General features: G+C 44.9%; 1 protein-coding gene across 2 annotated transcripts in view; it reads right to left on the reverse strand.

Moving 5' to 3' along the window:
• FNDC1 (fibronectin type III domain containing 1) overlaps positions 1-21,599 on the reverse strand; it is a 96,790-nt gene that overhangs the window by 42,165 nt on the left and 33,026 nt on the right. For both annotated transcript variants that reach the window (XM_046669587.1, XM_046669586.1), the window contains exons 5-8: positions 9,665-9,871; positions 4,280-4,378; positions 2,587-2,704; positions 282-469 (exon numbers count right to left, since the gene is read on the reverse strand). In XM_046669587.1, coding sequence (XP_046525543.1) covers positions 282-469; positions 2,587-2,704; positions 4,280-4,378; positions 9,665-9,871 — 612 coding nt within the window. The remainder of the gene's footprint in view (positions 1-281; positions 470-2,586; positions 2,705-4,279; positions 4,379-9,664; positions 9,872-21,599) is intronic.

Below are 21,599 nucleotides of genomic sequence, written 5' to 3' on the forward strand. Positions count from 1 at the left end.
TAGGAAGACAAGCCATGCGTTACTCAGGGGCATCCATGCACATGTGCTCCACATGTCAGAACAACATGCTAAGGAAAATGGTCAGCGAAGGATAAAACTTGGACCCAAAGAAAGTGTTCTTTGTGTTCATACGTAGAAACACTTCCAAGATTTAAGGTTAATCTTGCTTTAAAAAATGCCTCTTCTGGCCTTTATCACTATTGGCTTCTTAAACTGTCTTTAAATCTTATTTCAGGGGTAATTCCCAAATGGAAAACCCAAAGGCCGTTTTAAATACAGACCCGATTCTGGCGTTCTCTGGAAGACGGAGGTGCTCCACTTTCCATCTCTTTCACCCTGTGAAATACGGACTGCAAATTCATACATGGTGTCTGGAATCAGGTTCTCGATCAACACGCGTCTGTGGGAGATCTGCTTATAATCCCACCTGGCTGATTCTCCCTTCTCGCGATAGCGCACAGTGTACTGTCTACAAGAAACGACAAGACATCAATGCACCCAGTCGACAATTCTCTGCAGCTGAACATTAGATTCCTTGCTGGTTTTCCTTCCCCATAAGTGATGGCTTTTGGAGGTAAGCAAAGTAACCAAAGAGGAGAAGAATCTAAACTTCTGACTATGTTATGGACTGAAAGAACCTACTTAAGATCCAGGGAAAGATGTCTGAAGTCGACCAGAAAAGATGGAGCTTGGTGTCTTTTCAAGACCCAAAAGTCTTACTGCTCAAAACATCAAGCAGAGACTAAGAAGGAAAGGGATAGAAGGGGGACAACCTTTATGAGACGTGTGTGTGCATGTTTGTGTAGGGATGTGTATGTATGTGGTGTAGAGAGGGCAATATTAAGAACCAGAACTGGCCCAAGATAGCTTGGCTCTCCAGAAAAGAAAGACAAGAAGACTCATTTCATGCCAAAGCAGGTATGTTTTTTATAAGTTCTCGAGGAAAGGCGACATGTGGTTTTGAGTAGACTTATCACCTTATGAGAAGAAGCAAAATGTGTAACAAACAGCAGGATAGAGTCGTTTATAAAAGGACCTCTCTAGTGTGTGATTATCTATCTAGAGTGTGATTACAGAAACATGGTGTGAGCTAACATGGTCATATTCAACCACCCCAGGTAGAAGACATGATCAACACTCTAAGACATGCAAATGTCATGTACTGCATGTCTTTTCCAAGAAATTTTCTTTGAGGTTGCCTTGCAGTAGAAAGCACTGGATGCATTAAAAATGTACTATTCATTATGATATTTAATAAGTCAGGATAAGATTTCAGTTGCAGACACGGCACACCAATTAACACAAGAGTTCTGCTAAGAAAACTCAAATCCTCGTTTTCATCAACATGCTGGAAATCAAAGTCCAATGGGAATCAGAGACGCTTCATGTTGGGGGAGAGCATCTGGCTAGGGAGAGAATCACTGTGAACCTTCTAAAGTCTTTCAAAAGAAGCAGATGTCTTCCTTGTACTAGTGGACAGTGACAGAAACTACATCTAATGCAAATAACAGCATATATATATATATATACACATATAATTCCAGCATTGTATTTCATTCATTTTTTTAAAGTACATTCACTTTTCCTGATTGCATATAGGTTCAAAAATTGATATATAGTGACTAACCACCAAACCTTTGGCTTTCCCTTGACTATGTAAACTATTTAGTCACTTACATGAAATTTTGATGACTATATTAATCTCCCACTACCTGGAAATGGTGTTCATCGGTGGTCTTGTTAATGCAAAAATTATTTTACCCTTATGATTGGTTTTTCTTCTATTGCTATTGCAAATCAATATAAAAACCAGAATAATATAACGTCATGGCTTAAGAGAAAAAACGGTGCATTTTGTTATGCACAAATGAGCTGGACATGAAGCAAGTCAGTGTTTGAAGAATGTCTAAAGAGGAGCCACCATTAGAGGCATTAGACAAATGTCCACTACTCTACATAATCCTCCTTCCTCCTGTCACTCTTCCCAATAACAGGAGGAACCGTAAGACTCCTCCTGAGATGACCCACATGCTCTGCACATGAGCAGATCAGAAATGAGACAAAGCAAAACACAAATGGGCACAAAGAAAGAAACGGAATCTAAGAAATTTCCAGACACAAGATAAGACTTTAAGTGAGATGTGTGGTCCTGCTGTGTGCATTACACACGAGGCCCTGGTAGCATCTGATCTGTGGGAAATGTGTGACCACACTTGGGATTAGCTGGATTGTCACAGAATGCTTTACTGGTGAGCTACAGAAGAGGCCAGCATTCATATACGTCAGAAGACATGATCATTCAAATAAATATGTCTCTTTTTTTTTTTTTTCCACCCCAAAGCCCCAGGACGTAGTTGTATATCCTAGTTGTAGGTCATTCTAGTTCTTCTGTGTGGGACACCACCAAAGCATGGCCTGATGAGCGGTGCATAGGTCCACACCCAGGATCCAAACTGGCAAACCCTGGGCTGCTGAAGCAGAGCACGCGAACTTAACCACTCGGCCACGGGGCCGGCCCCTACATGTGTCTTCAGGGCCAGAAAAACCACATCTCATACATAAAGGCAAAGAAATAAGGAAAAGTACCTTGATGCAACAACTTTCTTCTGTTTTTCCAAAACAGGATCCACCCAGGCCACAAGCACAGATTGGGACGACATAACCCGGACATTGATGTCTTCAGGCACGTCCATTTCATCCTCTTCTGAAATGACAATGGGACGCATGGAAAGGCTGTCTCTAACAATGGTCTCTGCCCTGAATTCCTTGGGCCTCCAGAGTTTATTATTTACCCTGTATAATTTTTAAATTGCTTATGCTTAATGTAGATAAAATGAAAAGAATAGAAAGCTAAACAATTACTTGATTGGTCAATGTAGAAAAACCAAGATCTCCACCCTGGCTCTTCTTACACAGTCTAAGAAATGCACAGTTCACCTTAAAAGCTGCCCGACACAACTGACATAAAGAACAGGACACAAGTGTTGCTGAGCCTTGGCCAAAGATCCTCCAAGTAACTCAGTGTTTTGCCAGTATACACTGTAATTTTCAGGGAAATATAATTTTTACGGGAAGCAGAAGTTTAGGGGAAGAAAAGCTCCAATCAGAGCATTTCCTTGGTGATCATGGCATGAAATGAAAACTCTGATTCAAACAACTGCCCAAATCACATTGAGTTCAGCATTCTCACATTTTAGAACATGTAATTCCAAGGCAGATTCAAAGTTATATTCAGATAAAAAATAGAATTCAGTGTGTCAATTTCCAACAGAATAGATCCTCGTCACTAAGCTTGTAGTTTTTGTTCAATCTCTAACTTAAATACTCACAGGAGTCTTCGATTTTGCTTTTTAGTCTCTTGGAGTTTTTGCTTTGGTTTTTTTTTGCGTATTTTTTTTCTTTTTACCTTTCAGGGACCATGTTTCAAAAGGATGTGGCTTTTACTACAAGTAGGGGAAGATGGAAATATTTAGCCTGTTAGAAAAGTGATATGGACTTCTGCTATAGTAGCAATTAATGAATAAAAAAGTGAAACAACATGTATGTGAGGCTTCTGTTATATAATGTAAAAAATTATAATAACTATAAATATAAAATTATAATGTATAAATATGATATGTAATAATAGAACATATTATAGAATATAAAATTATAATCCACAAATAAATTGTGAATTCATGAAAATAATTAGACTGCAGTTGCCTCTCTCAATTAAGGCACATGATCCAGAAAAGGTATACGTAATTTGTTAAAATATAAGTAGTATAAAAAATATCTGTGAAGGGATGTGGAAAAAAGTATTCCTTAGTAAGTGACCAATGATCAAGCTATCAGCAAGGCACTACTACATTCTTCTCTCTCTTTTCAATGCCATTTTTACGCAATATTAGCTGAAATAAAGTTTGAGTGCATATCTTCCAAGCCACCTCCTCCACACCCACTTTTATTTCTCTCTGTTCGCAGTCGATAACTAGGCCAATTTATGCATGGATCAGATTATGCCTTTAAATGGAATAAATACTTGGCCGCTCCTATCGTGGCAAATCTGCGCAGTGAAGCCATTCAAAATATACAGAGAAATATATTTCACCAAAGAATGCTCTAACCTCTGAATATAAAAGAAACACACTTGTATCCATAATGTGCCCAAGTCTGCCCTGTTGTTTCCTTGACATTCAATAAAATCCATGTAATTCATCACCCAGTCAGCATCACTTGGAAACAACACTGCATTCACCCCTAGACCATGGCTCAACCAGATGCATCCTTAGAAACATACCTGAAATCTTCCGCTTCGTTAGGGCCGCCCTGTAGACTGGCTGACTCCTCCCCTGGGCGTTCATGGACTGCAGGGAGACCACGTACACTGACTCGGAGGCTGTGGACCAACGAGCAAGGGATGAGGCTCTGTGGTTGGTGTTCCGAGGACACACATCCCTAGTTGTCTGCGTCCCTCCCACCTTCCTCCTTCCTGTCTCATCTTTCTGGGGCGTTCCCACTTCTTCAGGACAACTAAAGGTGACAAAAAGCACTGCAGGAACTAGACAAGAACACTCCTACGTTAGAAAATGTGGAAGCGATTTGTACCTACAGTCTTGAAAATGAAATGGGTTTCCATCTCATCAGCCCCAAAGACAGAAGAACAATGTTTAAGAAATCAAAGAATAGCATATTTACCCACATAATTCCCCCAATTTCTTTTTAGTTCCAAAATAAAGAAGGGGCGACTCTGGTTTTATCTGTCATCAAAAAGAAGGGAGAGGGACAAGAAAGGCCAGTGGGCTAGGTCAGCAGCCCCGAAGGGATGCTGTGCCCTTCGAAAGTAAAAGCCTCAGAACGGAAGAACAAATGGAAGAGTTTAAACATATCCTTTATTTCTGGATTGTTCTTTCACTTAGTTCCCCACTCCCACCCCCCAAATTGCACTTTGGGCCCACTAGCATTCAACTTAACCTAAACTTGAAAACTCTATTTGGAAAAAAAGTCACAATGATGAAATGAAACTTGTAACTCTTGAGTAGTATGGAATCATAGAGTCTGAGACCCACGTGAAACCTCAGTTATCTTCCAATTTGACCTGCTTATTTAAGAAATAAGGACATAAAGCCATGAAAATTGATTGATTCGCCCAAGGTCACACCCCTAAGAAGGCCTCATTATCTTCCCTGACCCCAAGGTTGCCGATGCCTAACTTGTCTCTACTGACTGAGCTTCTTGTAGCAGCCCTAATCAATTCACAAATAAAAATGAGGCAACCTGATATATTTCTAATGCAGACAGTTATAGCAGCATGTAATACCCAAGTAAATTAATAGATCCTAAAGGAAACTTACAACTCTGGAGTCCTTCCTTCAGGAATTGCAAACTTTCATAAGGCAGTGGGAAAATAAACCTTTTGTTTTTACAAACAGCATGTGGAGTTACATAAAAGGAGACCCGTGTCCGAAAACCTCACACAGAGAGCCCTATTTATGTAAAGTAAACTGCTGTAGGCTATCAGATTTCAAGGGAAAGAGATAATATTGACAACCTGCTCTCTCTCTCTCTGTAGGGCAGGTGAAACTCACACTGTGCCGTGAGTAATTTATTTAGGCTAAGGCTCTCACATCTTAGTCTACCAGAGAATTTCGAAATGCAGGTTTTATACAAGGCAGGAATCAAGTTTGATACACTTGGATCCACAGAACATCAAACTAAGCTTCTAAACAGAGGAGCTGCTTCAGCTCTGTTAACTTCTTGGTGCTGTTGACAGTGGACGCATGCCCAAAGGCAACAAAGAAAAAACTGTGCCCCACTGCCGTCCAGCTTCACGATCCAGGAACATGAATAAATAACTAAATGCGAAAAGCAGTGGCCCATGATTTATCAAGAACCACCAAGAAATGAATAATTCCCCAAATCGACATTTTTATGTATTAGCAATGTAATTCTTAAAGTTCTTTGATTTTTTTTTTTATGCCCAGATTCTTGATTTGCTGAGCTCTCCAAACTAAACTTGGCTCAAGATTACCACGAAGGAAGAGCTTTGTACTGCAGTTAACTAGAATAACAGCTCACGTGTGTGCAGTCCAGTCTCTTCGCTGTGTTAAGCATTTCACGTCAATTCTTCATTTAGTCCTGAAAAAGCCCATGAGGGAGCTACTCTCCTTGTCTCCATTTCAGAAGAGGAACCAGGCTCAGAGGAGTGAGATGACCCCCACAAGGTCATGGTCTAAGTGGCAGGGCCAATTCTCACATCCAGTTCTGTGTGGCTGCAAACCCCAGGCTCTTAATAACGCGGGCAAGGATGTTAGCAGGCCCAGGGCTGAAGGGGCACCGGGGCTGAGAAAGTGCCTGACAGCTGGATAGGAGGAGAGCACCCCGTTTCATAAAGAGATAATGCAGACTATGCAATGGTATAAAAACACGCCTCCGTCTGTGTTCCTGATTATTGAATAAAAGGTGGAAATAAAATTGCCAAAATGATCCCAGCATCACCAACCCAGTGACCCCAAGTACCCCCCCACTGTCAGAGCCAATGTATTTGCTCACTTTCCCAACCTGAAGTGGACCTCGAGTGTGTGATGCGTGAGAAACTCTGAGTGTCTGGACTTCTGAAGGTCTGTCGTAACTTTCTGAAGGACTCCAAACTGAAACGTCCTCATTCTTTTATTACCGTCCAGCTCCCACCTCACATCCTGGGGCTTGCTATCTCCTCTCCCCTCCACTTTCCCTGTGGGCCTCCTTTGACCTTGGGATTGACACTGGCGCTCCCACTGCAGCACTGCCCGCCTCCTGGGCCTGCTTTGCTGTCTCCAGGCAACTTTTACAACAAGGAGCTCTACTCACACTGTTGATTGTCTGTCTCTGTGAGCGACTGCTGGGGCCTCAGGACCTGGGGTGGTGACTGAGAGAAGATGCCCAATAAGACGTAGTTAATGAATGACTCAGAGGATGAGGTTTCTGCTGCCAGTACCTCAGGCTCGCTTTTCTCCAAATTTCCTTAATATCTGACCATTCTCTGCAGTATGACACTTTCAATGGCATCTGGGTTATAAGCAGAATTAAACTACTATCCAGGATAAAACCAGGAGACAGGTGTCCCATAATACAGCAGGCCCACTCTAACATTCCCGGGGAATTGATTTCATCTTTCCTCCCAGGCACGATGGAGCAAGCATCCAGTAAGACCTCCTCCTCCTCATGGTAACCTCTCAGATTGTACAGAATGGCAAGCCCAATGCTTTTTACGTGGTGGAAATTCGAAAGCTATCATGTTGTAGTGGAAGCCCAAGAGACCAGCATTGTCTGTTCAGGTTGGGACCGGAGCCCACCCCCACCTCAGTTCCAACGTTTGCTCAAGTTCAGGCAACAAAAAAAATCCTTCTGCCACCCTCAAGTGAGCCAGGGGTTCACTACTGAGGGAATGAATAGAACCAGTCAGATGAAAAACTTGTCAACACCAAATGACATTTTAATGTGTGGTGTCTATGAAAGACCCAGAACAATGAAAACTTCCCACCGAAAAAATGCTCTCCTGCAGTATCAAAAATGCAAAAATAGTGACTCTACTCTTCTGTTGACATTCTGGGTAAAATCTGGCCCACATCACCAAAACAGAGCCATTTAACCTGCACAGCACATTCAGGAATGAATGACTCAAGAGTGTCCACATTATTCAGTGGCTTCAGTGACTGAGCCTCTAGCTCCAGGTCTCGCGGCCAGTACTGAAGCCAGGCTTCACAATGCACCGAGAGCTCAGATTTCTCCCTTGGCTTCTGCGATCCCTCGTGGTTCCGTGTGGCATTGGAGCAGAGAGGCAGCTAGTCTCTTTTGGCTGGAAAAAGTCTGCATTCTGTGCTTTGAAATGGCTTCAATGCTCTGCCTGGCTCGCTGCTGCCTCTGCCACCACATGGAGACCATGGAGCCCACAGAGCGCCACAGCTGACCCTGTGCTGTGCATACCCAACGGACTTTTCCGAGAAAGTCTTTGGCAGGTGGCTGAAGAGAGCAGCAAATAGCCTCGGAGGCTATTTCAGGAGGGAATCCAGCCTGGCCTTGCACTGAGTGTCTCTACCAGATCAACATGTCCTGGGCAGTGTCTGCCCTGCAGCCCAGGGAGCCAGCCTTGAGTCCTGAGAACTTGGAGCTGCTTGTCCACACTTCAAGATGTTGTATGGTCATGCCTTTAGCAAAGCGGATCTTGTCCTCAGGGCACCTGAGGCCCACCAGGCCTTCGTCCCCCAAGCAGACCTATTTCCACCACCACCGTTCTCGCCTCATCGGGCTGAGCTCCAAACCAGTGTTAATCGCTGCTGTGGCCCTGGCAGCTCTCACTCCAGGGTTCTCTTCTCCCCCTTCCTTCTACCATTCCTCTGTCCTGTCTCCAGCTAATCTCACTTCCTGCCATTTGCCCATCCCTTGCTGTATCTGAGAGAAGATCTTATCTTTTATACCCACGTAGGCGCCAATGGGCGCCACTCTGCCTTCTCATTGGTGACTCTGCTCACATCACACAGGCCTTCAGCTGTCTGCCCTTCTCTGCTACTTTGCCTTGAGCCATTCCTCCTTCTATCCCCAGCTCGTCATTGAATACGCTGGATGCTGAGCAGTGCCTCACTATATGTAAGTGAAGAGACCACTGGATCCCATTGGAGTCTCCAGAAGAGCTCAGTAAACCACTCCATCTTCCTCGCCTGTGTACTGATCCAATTAGGAAATGAAGGAAGAGTAAGCAGCAGGGGCCGAAATATTTACTGCTGGTACAAACTAAGTTGCAGAACATGGGGACGAGTGTACTTTCTAATACGGAACCTCAGAATTAGACAGCCTCTGCTGCTCAGCAGCCCTGGGCCTTACAGGACTCAGGGCACAGAGGAGCTGAGCAGAATGTGTGCTTTCTACAGGCCAGCTCCCCCTCGGGAGGAGGAGATAGGAAGGGACCAAGCCACAGTTACCCAGTCTCACTTGCCAAACTCATCCAGTAGATAAGAAGGTGTGAGGGAAGAGGGAGAAAAGCAGGAGAGTTGCAGCCCTTGGCACTGACTCCACACCAAAGAAGCACCAGGCACGAGGAGAAGCACTGGCCCTCAAGGATCATGGCCACGCCATGTCCAGGCCTGCCAAAGAATAAGGCCAGCAAAGGTCAGGCCTCGATCCAGGCTAGAATGATGCACAGAATCTCTCCCAGTCGCAGCAGAGGAGCCCTCCAGCCTTCCACAGCCAACGCTTCCTTTACCCCGTGAGGGTTTGGAAAGAGGGAAGAGGGCAGGGCTGGTGTGCAGGCTCCACTCAGCTGCCACCACATTTCATCTCAATGGGACTCAAGGTCCCGTGTCCTAGGGTTTAAGATGAAGCTTAAAGAACAAAACGTTGAAAGCAGAGCAGAGATGGGAAAATCATTAGTCCTCCCATAACATCCAGAAAAGTGGTCCAGTTCAAGAAATTGGTGCTGTCAGGTGAGGAAGCAGGTGCACTGGAAGGGTGGTCTTGTGCTGGCACCGACCAAAGGTTAAAAGGATGGAGGCATAGAGGATAGAACAAAGGGTAAAATTTTGAATAATTGTAAAACCTGGAAAATGACCATTTTAACTACAATAAAATGTTCGATCACGAATGAGCATCTAAATATTGAAAGGATGGGAGAGATCATCAAACACTGAATACTGCTTAACGTAACACTCACCTAGCTTTTTAATTTCATGTGTTCGCTCATCTCTTGTCAGTGGGACGTAATTCATCTTCCGGCCACTTTCCCCGTAGCCCAGAAGAAAACCCCGTGATCTTCGTGGACTCTTGGCTCCAGACAGCCGTGGCGCCTTCCACGCAACGGACAGCCGGTCGTCTGAGGATCGCACCCGGACACGCAACGGCTTGTTTGGCACGTCCTTTTCTTAAAGAGGACATGACACAGAAACCATTAAACAGTACATCCCTTAGAGTTTACCATTGGGTATATAAAGTCTTTCCGAAGACTGAGCCACAACAATTAGCAGTTGGGCTTAAAACATCCATTTTTGGTAAACAATTCTAGTAAGAACATTTTTTCCCCAAGGGTATCTACACTCTGTGCATTTGTTCCTCCCCACATTTCAGACCAAGAGATCTCGATAACTTGAAGTGAAAACCTACCGTGTGTGAAACTGCCAGCCAGAAATCTTGGATATTTTATAATGTTCTTTTTCATCTATTTCCTGTTGCCCTCTTAAGGCCAAAACTGTATATTCTCTGCTGAGAGCTAAAGGTCAGAATACAGCAAACAGTCTTATGTGCTATTTATAACTGTCCTCCAGGAAGCTTTGCACTGTCAGGTTGAAAAGATGGGCTTTCCTGGCCTTTACGGTGAATCACTGAGAGCTAAATATAAACTGATTTGTGGTTTTGATCTTAATTTTTCTTGCATGTCTGTCTTGCCCTTCCAAACGAACCCTGCCGCTATCTTCAGTCTCTGTTATTTCTTTCCCACTAAATCAATCAATTTCGAGAAATCCTCTTGTGAAACTGATTAAGTTCAAGAAATGCTCCACTATGAGCTTTCTCAAAGCAATGCATTTTGGTGGCCGACACCTAGTACTCAAAGTTTTGCTTTTACATCAATTAAGAGCTGATAAGTTTGGGAACAAGGGACTTGTGTGCTGACTACCTTATGCATTTATAATAGTGGGCCACATTATAGCCCTTACTTGGGGATCCACTTAGGCTAAGGAGTGTCTCTGTGGTTATATAAGCCCGTTACTTCCCAGACATTCTTCCTCACCATCTAAATTAACCCCTTCCTCAATTCTAATTAATTTTATTAGACTAGAAAATTCCCAGCTAAGCTAAAGCAAAAACAAAAACTAATGTCATGAGTTAGTGCGAGCCTCAATAACACAATAGATACAGTCATGCATCACTCAACAACAGGGATACGTCCCAAGAAATGTGTCATTGGGTGATTTCATCGTTGTGCAAACATCATAGAGTGTACTCACACAAACCTAGACGGTACAGCCAACACACAAAGGCTACATGGTACCAATCTTATGGGACCACCATCCTATATAAGGTTCGTTGTTGACGGAAACGTCATTATGCAGCTCATGACTATAAACAGCCATCGGAGATGGTTGCTCTGAACAGCAGACACCTGGCTGCAATGTTCTAAATCTAACCAAAAAGAATATGCATTTGTACACTAGCTGGAATTAACTAATCAGTCACTGGGCACCCCATTGCTAAAGGCTACTAAGAGAATACTGCGTAATGGTTCAACAAATATTTTCCCCAGTATATAAAGTAGTAATTATTAAGATTTTTTGCTTTTAATCCAATAGTGTAGCAAATGGACTAACTATATACAACTTCGCCTCGCACCCTGGTGTTGTGAGTGTAACCACTTCCACTGGGTCATACTGAATTGATCTCAGTTTTGGTCCAAGTTAAGAGGTGGGCTCTCAATTTCAAGGTCTAGCTTCTATAAAAATCAGGGACCACCAAGCGCCTATGGAAATGACAATTATGCTCATTATCGAGTTCAAGAGAAAGTAATTCTCTGAAAGTGTTCGGTACGAATAGTCCAACGCATTAACGGCACAGCATTGATTGATCCTATGAGTTCCTATATCAATCCTATGACTTGATTATTCCTATGAGTTCCCGTTGGGGATCTCTTGCTTGATGCTCATAACAATGTGACATCCGATGTTTCTAGAAAGATCCAGGCTGCCAAATCTTGTTAAGCGTTTGAGTTGTCCATGGGTGACTATATCACAGAAGCAGACGTGAACTTCCTTCATCAGCGTGTGTCGCTGCTGAATAGACCTTGTGTGGGGCTAGGGTAAGAATAATTTTTTGAAAAATACTCGGGAAAAAATCTTGTAAAAACTACCTAGAAAAGCAAAATCTGGACAGGGACCAGCATGTTGACTCTCATTTATCAACAATGACGTTTTCGTTTGTTTTTTAAAGTTAGTTAGCAGATTTTTGGAAGACATTTATCAGAATAAAATACACAACCGAGTTAATTTTTCAAGACTAGTGTTTGTGTCATTTTCAGATTTATGCAAAGTTAGGAAATAAATTTTCCATGAGCCATGAGCATGGGAATAGAGGTCAAGAGAGAAAATTTTAAAGGAAGCAGAGAACTTTTCTTCAGTCTCTTTTTACATCCTCTAAGGCATTCTTTTCCTCTGTAAGCCTCCAATTCAAACTATCACCACACACAAAAACTTCAGCTGGAACAGAAGACCTGCTCATGAATGACGTCACAGACTCTCTGAGGTGAACCACCTGAAGTCAGGGTTTGATTTCATGGGGTACCCAGCTTTGGGAGGGGTCAGGGCTGTGTTTAAAAAAAAGTCTGTAAGATGAAAATGATCTCTGCCAACAACATATGATGTTTATTTTACTGTTATCAAAAGCTCATACTTCCTCCAGAGAACCTCAGTGACGTGGGGGTAAGAGATGACTCCTGCTCAAGTGGCCACAGGCCATTTGCATGGCTTGATTTCTCAGGTAGTGCTGGCAGGGTGACCACCCAACCAACACAATCTATTTCCCAAGAGACAGCAGTAAACAGGATTATGTCCATGCTGCTATCATCGACCTGACTGGCCTCAGTGCTACCCTCCACAGCTCTTGTTCTAAAGCCCTTTGTGGCCCACAACACCTCTCCCTTCCATGGCAGAAAGCACCACTCAGCATGGGAGTTCTGGGATGATGCCCAGCAAAATGGGCAAATCTACTGGAAACACATACACGAGTCTGAAAGAGACAGCTGAAAATAAATTATGGAACAGAAATGGCATTCCCTGCCCCGTGGTCCTGCGACAGGCCTGGGACCCTTCCAGCCACACATCCCACAGTGGGTACAGTGCTGGTGGAGAGCGCACTGTCACTGCCGGGCCTTGGGGAGCACTGCAGGTCTCCGCTCCAGGACACACCACCTCTGACGCTCCACAGTAGGATACTGAAAAAACAGTCATGAGGACAAAGGTCACCGGAATTTCCTAAAGTGACGAGGTCCCTGAAGGAGGAAGCAGGGAGTTTCTCGGGACGAAGAGCTTGGTCCCAGTGGCACAAGTTTGTCGCCCGAGGTGCCCAGCCCGTGGCTCTGTCCTGACCCACACCAGGCCCACTAAACATCAGCCACGCTGCCCAGTGGCAGCGCCAGTAGCTGCCCCCTAGGACTGCACAGGCTTTCACCCCAGGCTCCGACCTGCTGCCTAACCACCCCACACCAGGGTTCAAGAAGGAGGCCAGGCCTGCCGAGCAAGTTACGGGAGCAGGGCTGAGGCCAGCCCTTATAACCAACCTCACTGCCTACTTGACATAGAACTTTACAGTTTGTCACAAGCTCTCATATGGTTTCTTTTAACTGTCCTTACACAAGCTCTTAAGTAAGTAGGATAGATGTCGTAATCCCCATGAGAAAACTGAGGTTCAGAGAGGTGAAGTAACTGACTCAAGGTCACACAGGCTGCTAAGTGCCAAGCAGGGACCTGAATTCAACCATTCTGATGCCAAGTTCCGTTCTCATCTGACCAGATCCCTTCCATTTACGCTCTCCCCTCATCCCATGTGCCATCCCACCAACCATCCCACCAACCATCTAACTCTTCTGCTCACGAATGCAAAACAGGCCTTCTGAGCTACAGAGGCACCCTTCAGACTGGGAGCATAAATGCCTTGCACAACAGGCATTAAATTTATGTATGTGTGTATCTTTTTAAAAATGGACCAGACAGGTACACTCAGCAAGTAGCAAAGGAACAAGAGAAGGCCTCTCGCCAAAGATCGCCCCAGAGAACTGTTTCCGGGCGGCACAGAGGCTACTGACTCTGAAAACCGCAGAGCGAAGGGAGAATGCCAAGTCTCTCAACACCGCCCTCTATTTTTCAAATCTTTGGGTTTAGAAAAGCCAACCACAATTTTTTTGTCAAGTACTTTGAAAATGTCCTTTCTTTAATATTCTGGGTTACGTATACTGTCAAACATCTTTTATAGCTCTTTTATAGATCATCTGGTCATCCCCTTCTAAGATGAGATGCACATTACAAAACCTCTCCATATGGTTCAAATTCACTTGCAATGAAATTAAGTGTTTTCTTTCAGCCGTGTGTGATAGCATCCCAGAAGCCTTCTGGACATCATCTAACAAATCTCTGTAAGTTTTTATCTCGAAAACAGGAAGTCCAATTGCCAAGAGTAATCACATTCATGTCCACCAGTGCTGGGCATAGTCTACACTTGGCAAGACACATTCCCCTCATTGCTCTTGGTACAACACAGTCAGGTAGATCTTACGCAGGGATAGTCAATAACAGAAGACCCACACCAATTAATTACACACCATCCACTTGGCAGGTCAGTTGGGTGAAAGAATTACCATCTAGATCATAGTGGACATCAGAAAGCTAGATAGGATGAGAACATCTCTCCTGATTCGTATCGCCAGCTATGCAAATTGGCAAATATTCCGAAATTGTAAGGAATCAGAGTCTGTCCTTTTCACACAGAAAAAAAATTCAAAACTTAACATGACGCTTTGCCCACTTACAATTCAATGCTAATTAAAGATGGTAGCTTTCAAACTGGGCTTCCACAGGCCCCAGGGTCAGGATCTGAATCTAACAGGCACTGGCTATGTGACTTTGAGAGTCCTCTCTGAGCCTCAGTTTCCTTCTCTGTAAGGTAGTGCACATGTGTTGGGTTTTGTAATATAATCCAGGTAAACTTTACTACGGTACATGGCATATGTTAAGCACGCATTAATGGCCAGTTGTATTTGTGGTCATGATAAAAACGAAATCTCTCATTTATCACATTCATTGGACGGGTGGGTGGCCCCCTCCAGCACACAAGCTGGGATCGCCTCTCAGAGCCTCCTAGGATGACTTGCACACACCAAGGGCACTAAAAAAATGTGTTTCAAAGAACCAGACAGGAGCAAAAGAGACGGACGCATTGTCAAAGACTCTTTACACTGAAAATCTTCTCAAAATGAGGTTGTCTACATCCAGTTGACGTTTTTTGCACCATAAACTGAAAGCACTATTCATTGTCTTCATCGTCGTCTAACAGTTATCAATTACTCTGAGCAGGTCTCTACTCTTCATTGGCAGAAAAGTACACAGTCACTGTGTCTGGTGACCACTTTCCTTGGCCCCATCTCACCTAGCAGGACATCCTTGTTTACCAGCAGAACGTGAGGTATCACTGAGTCTACAGCTCCTAAGAGTAAGCAGTTTGTTCTGCTGGCCAATCTGTTGCCTCTCTGCACTGACCTCCAAGCTTCGCAAGATGGCCCTTGCCCTCAACCCCGCGGCCTGACAGAGCAGGTCTGTGTGCTCACTGGCCTCCACTCGCCCATCCTCCGCCCCAGGGAGCCACGCCATCATCCGCAAACATCAGTCCTCAAGGCAACCAGGGACAGTGGTTGTAGGTTGAGAGGGAGTCCAGCCATGAGGCTAGAGTGGTGGTCCTCAAGTGCGGGGTGCATGAGAACCACCTGGAGGGCTTGGGAAAACGTGCCCTTGTCTCCCACCTCTATGGGGCCAGCTGAGACTCCAGAGTTTCCATGCACGTTTGATGAATAAGCCTGATAAGGAAGAGGAGAGAAGGGCCAGAAAAGGGAAGGAAATATGCGTTAGAGAGGGTGAAGGTGGATGTGGACAGCCAAACAGAGGACATGTGCTTTGCTGTCCCCATTCTGCTCCCGACACAGGTCCAGGCACAGCACTGATGGTCGTCTGCCACGGGAGGTTAGCGAGTGCCTCATCAGCCTCTACCTACCAAGGGCTCCTTTTTTCTGGGCAAGTTCTGACACATAATCCTCCTGAAACACCTCCGTGTGTTTCACAAAACTCTTCTCCAACACACTCAGTATTTGCAATACTTACTTTGAAGTCTCTGTTTAATACCCCATTCTCCTCTCCAATAAGCAACTTCCAAAATTTTAATCACTTATTGAGTTTTTGTGTGATATTTGGGTCGGCCCAGCTATTTAACAATAAGGAGAAAGAGAATCTCATTTCTTCATTTTGGAAGAGTGTCTGTCAGTGTCACCAACCTTCATAATTTATTGGAGACCTACTGGGGGAAGGCATTTGACAAACATCCTCACGTTAACCCAGCAACACCCCATTCACAGGCAAGGAAAAGGAGGCTTAGAATTTTGAAGCCAGACAGCAGTAGGCACTAAGCTAAGTAGGCAACCCCAAAAGTGTCTCTCTGGCTTGATTATTTTTAAGAACAAAAGACTCAGAAAGAATCTTTGACCTTCTCCCTAACTGCCTACAAATTTGAGATAGAAGGTCTGTTCCAGGGAGAAGCTCTCAGCACAGATAACAATAGTATAACATGAACTAGGTGTGGTAGACAGGAGTACCCTGGCAAGGCCCATTTGATCAAAGTCCTCTCCACGTCTGATTGTCTTTGCAAGGCATGGCAAACTTTTGTTTACCATTATTTCCTTTCCCATCTCCATGTGAACTGCCTTCCTCCCCTTTGAATTTCAAACCACTACCCCCAACATCCTCCTTTGTTTTTAGCTGAAGATGGTATTCAAAGTGGTGGCTTCAGCCATTTTAAAAAGTTACTCAGTTTTCCTGGGTTTCTCCCATGTATACATGTTATTAAATTTGTTTGATTTTCTCCTGTTATTCCACCTCATGTCAATTTAATTTTTAGACCAGCCAGAAGAACCTAGAGGATAGAGGAGTATTTCTTCCTCCTCGACTGCTGGAACCGGAACCTGGGTCTATAGCATCTACAGCCCTATTCTTTCCACTTCACTCTTGTTCAGAAGCTCATGGTGGCTGCAGAGTTGGTGTCACCAGCAGCCACATGATGGCATAAGCACTGTGCCTGCTCTGGGAGAAGGTCCCCTTGGTGCCTCACAGACACCTCTGGTGAAGACTCTGGTCTCCAGCATCTGGTTTCACTATCCAAGATGTTCATGCCATGAGTACATCTGCTTACATAAAATGTCAGCTAAGTTCCCAAGGGCCTCATTGCTTTTCAGGGGAAGTCAGTCCATTTGTCCCTTCAGGATCCACTCATCACACTATTCCCCTTACATTCACACACGTTTCAGTGTCCAAGCAAAGATCATCTGATGAAGAGCCAAGGACCTGGTCAGCCACAACAATGGCCTGGCTGCCTGACTGGGAAGCAGATGGGACACTGAGGAGAGAATTAGTGGGACAGGCACACATCTCATCATCCTTCAGAGACACTAGAACAGCACTCCTAAGCCAGTGCCTGGAGTCAGTAAACGCTTGCTGCCTTTTCAGGGGCTGGAAGAAGAGAGAAGGTCTTAAAAGAAAAACAACAACAAAAAAGAACCTTGATCTCCCCAAAGCTAATCAATGTCAATTACTAATAATGTTACAGATTGTGGAAGCCTGTATAAAGCATTTAAAGCTAAATTTTAAAACAAACAAACCTAAGTGCCTTCAGTTCTAAGATTTCTGCTGCCCACTGGACCTGTCCAGCTCTTCACAGAGACTCCGCTTTCCTGCTTTCTAGGATGATGAGGTGACATCCAGGCTGTCACCACGTGAGGAAGCCATGGGGAATCCTACTTGAATGGAGTATAGAAAAGGACGGTGTGGTCAGAGGCCAATCTGTAAGGCTGCCAGCATTTGTGCCCCAAAATGTGGTTCTCAAAATCCAGCAGGACTGTCTCAGAAACCAAGCAAATACCTCCAGCCATCCTGCGACCACTCGATTTCAACCATTTTGTTTTGTTTGTTTCACAAAAGCGCTGGACCGCTTTATCACCTAACAGAGTTCCTCAGACTTTTCACCAAAGTATACATAACAGCAAAGAAAACAAACTCAACACCCAGAAGCCTGGAGCATGGCAATTTATTCACAGTCTTGGTTTTCTCTCAAAATTGCATTTGAATTCGGTAGATGACCCCATAATATTTTGGTGCTTGTTTTAACATAAAAAGTAACATTTTAAACGACTGACTGCCAAGAAAACGCTTCCCGTTGGATGTGGCCAGTGTATCTTACGCCTTCATGGACTCCTGGCAGTGCCAGGTTCTCCCAAGTTCTGAAAACCGCAGTTTGAGAAGCCCTGAGAATCACTGGTATGTCAGCAGCTTCAGGATGTCATCCAAAATGTCAATCAGTGGCTGACTTTGACCCCAATGTGCTATGAATATCAGTGAAAACTACTTCATGCCATCAGTTTCACCACAGAAGACTGAGGCTGCAAAATGCCAAGTCATCCCAAGATGGCAGCCAGCTCTAGATTAATGACACTAGAGAACAAGCTGGCAACGAAGCCCTGCTACCAGCGCAAGAATGAAGAGGTCCTACAATGGCTTGCATGGACATATCCCTCAGTTTTTACAGATCATAAGCCTTTTGAGGGGAATCTCTCCCTACGTTAAGCCAATAGTCTTACTCCACCACTGTGTAGGGAGAGCAGGAGTCTGCATCCTACTCATGCCAGTGCATGCTACTGCATCCTACTCATCCATGAGCCTGGAAGGCAACAGGAGTCACTGACGTCCTCAGTCACCTGCAACAGGAGATTGGGGTGAGCCCTTCCATGGTCCAGCCCCTACTGACACAGCACGGAAGGATCAAGGAGCTTCTCTAGGTAACCAGCTGTGAAGGTTCCCTCTGCTAGTGACGTGAAGGTGTGGTCGTTAGAGGCATTGGCTCCAGATCCATCTGGTGGTGCTGTAGTTTTCAGTCGAACTTCCCGAAGACTCGCGGGGGCCACAGAAAGCAAAAGAAGCAATAATCCTTTTCTGATCTCTTTAACAGCTGAAATGCAGACATCGGTGTGTCTTCATCCCATAGTGTAACACAGAGACAGCCTCATGGACCATGGAAGCTAAGAGGAAGGAAGGTTAAATGTTCTAAGGAAAATTATGGCTCAATTCAAAGGTTCATTTGGTTTGGTTTGTTTTAGTCTAAAACTCTCTACATTTGTTTCATTTGGGAGTAGAACAGTAAGTAATGCAGCCATTTTCTGGCAATGAAAGACCTTGTTTTGTTGAAGGGCTATTGGTTATTTCAATTTTTTTTTTTTCTAAAGATTGGCACCTGAACTAACATCTGTTGCCAATCTTCTTTTTTATTCTTCTTCTTCTTCTTCTTCTCCCCAAAGCCCCCCAGTACATAGTTCTATATTCTAGCTGTGGGTCCTTCCGGTTGTGCTACGTAGGATGCAGCCTCAGCATGGCGCGATGAGCCATGCTAGGTCTGCACCCAGGATCCAAACCAGCAAAACCCTGGGCCGCTGGAAGCGGAATGCATGAACTTAACCACTTCGCCATGGGGCCGGTCCCTGGTTATTTCAATTTTTTACTGTTACCCAACATACCATGTGCAAATGAAAGATCCAGTTACAATATATGAATAGGTTGATAAGTTAAAAAAGGTGTTTTCTTTCGAGCCGGACAGCTGCATTTGCAGGGATCCTGGACAGGAAGCTGCATGCCTCTTCAGTGACGTTACAGCCCCGTGCCTGCCCTCTTCTTCACTCAGACCTCAAAAGAAAAGCCTGTGATGGATAGGCAGCGGGAAAGTGGCATCCGGCCCCCAGGATGCCGACCTCATCGGAAGCACCAGTTTTATTAACTACCGCAGGTTCTCCCAGGACGTGAAGGCAGAGACAGCTAACATTTCATTTCATTCAAGGCCACACACATGGGCACCGTTCATCTCTCCAGCTTTCAACAGGCCCTCACCCTCCCACTCGGGACAGCCACTCATCACCCTCTGAAATAAGTGTCCACCCTGAGCAAAGGGCCTCTCTTCCAGTTGCTTGCTTCCTAAGAATTCACTGAAGGGAAACTCTAGGAGCAGATAGTTACATTCATCAAGGTAGAGGAAACCCCGCAGAAAGCTGCTTTAAGCCCTGGTGCCCGAGAAGCCTGCCCTCAACTGTTGCCTCTTCCAGTTGGCTGATGGTTCTGAGTCCCTTCTGTGGCTTTTTTATTCGGGCTGGAACTCCTGGCTTCTTTGCTCTTACCCAAGAGCATCTGGCTAAATGAAGTTAAAAAGCTCTGCTCACGAGCCTCTATGGCCTGCTTTGTATTACTAAAGAATGGGCTCTAAGACTGGTGAAGTCTAAATATATTCTAATATGAGAGGCGGCTTTGAAACGGGCACTCGGACAAAGAGATCTGAGCCCCCCGAAGGCAGGTGCCTGTTAGTGCCTCCAAAGGAGAGAGGCAACCTCACAGCAAACGGATCTGACTGCATAAAAGCCTCCTCCTCACAGACCAGCCAGCCTCGAGGAATTCCAATCGCCAAATGCATTCAACGCCACTCTTCACCCAGGCCCCTCCAAGAAACAGGAGGCAAGAATGAGGATCTCTGCTTAATGACAGCACCACTCTGTGGTCAACCGACTGGCCTGCCCAGGACCACCCTCAGAATCAGCAGCTGAACCAGATCGAGGTGACCATGACCTTCTGACAGATAGCTCTGCAACATCCAGAGCCCCAGCTCCTCTCAATGCTCATTTCCTCCACCAGGGCGCAGACACAGAGCAGAAGCAGGCTCCAAGCGCATCTCACTTAACAGACATTTATTGAGGACCTACTATGTGCTTGTCCCAGGCTCTGGGGATACGAAGATAAGCAAATCAGGGGGCCTTGCCTTGAGGAGCCCACCATCCAGGCCATGAACCAGAAACTGAGCTTTGCCCTGCAAATAGCCCACTTAAAAAAATGAATAATTGCATGAGAAAGCTACTGAGAAAATAATGCCACAGACATTATTAATTTCCCATTGGCCAAAGACTTTAATTGAAACTAGTATGTGAAAAGAGGACAGTCTTTGATTCATAATTAATTTAAAACTTTGGAATTGGGGTACACTTTACGCACTAGTCTGGCACACAGCAGCCCCATGACCTGGCTCCAGCATCGTCTGATGGCACCGAGGCAGCAGTACTGTAGTATGTGATTTGCCTATTGGTGTACTGGGCTGCCTGGCACCTTTTCCCAGAGCGACATTGACACGTGTCAGTTTAAACACGTTGACGTGGTCATCTCCTTGGCTCATTTGGCAGAATTCCTGCCACTGCACATAGAGAAGGGGAGGGCAGCACGGACTAAGCGGCCGTTGGGAGAGGTACTTGCAGGGCATCATTGGAGACAATTCTTTATTCTTGCACCTCTGTGTGTTCAGTTTCAAACACATCACGCAGCAACTATAATTCAGTGTTTCCTCCTTCACTAATATGATTTTTGGATATGCTGACCTAAAACATTCAAAGTAGGGTGGAGAAAATGGCAAATAGCAATTTCTCAGGAATATATACGGTTCCCAATGCTCACAAAACTTAGGATCGCTCATTAAAAGTGGTGGAAGTGGTCCACTCAGTGTCACAAATTCATGACATTTCTGAAAGCAATCCTAGAACCTTAGAACCTGAGAAGGTCCCTAGAAAGGAGTCTAGAACCTTTTTGTCAAGTCCCAGCATTTTACAGCTGAGAAATCTAAGGCGCTGAGAAGACTGCCTCTTGCTGGTGTTAGTGCCTGTTGGGGCCTGACCTGGAGCCCGAGCCAGGCATGCAGGCATGAACAGTGAGGATGGTTATGGCTTCATGGATTAATTACACTGCTCAATCAACAGATGAGGGAAGAAGCCCATCTCA

The sequence above is a fragment of the Equus quagga genome, chromosome 8, assembly GCF_021613505.1.
Source record: "Equus quagga isolate Etosha38 chromosome 8, UCLA_HA_Equagga_1.0, whole genome shotgun sequence".
NCBI classification, from domain to species: domain Eukaryota; kingdom Metazoa; phylum Chordata; class Mammalia; order Perissodactyla; family Equidae; genus Equus; species Equus quagga.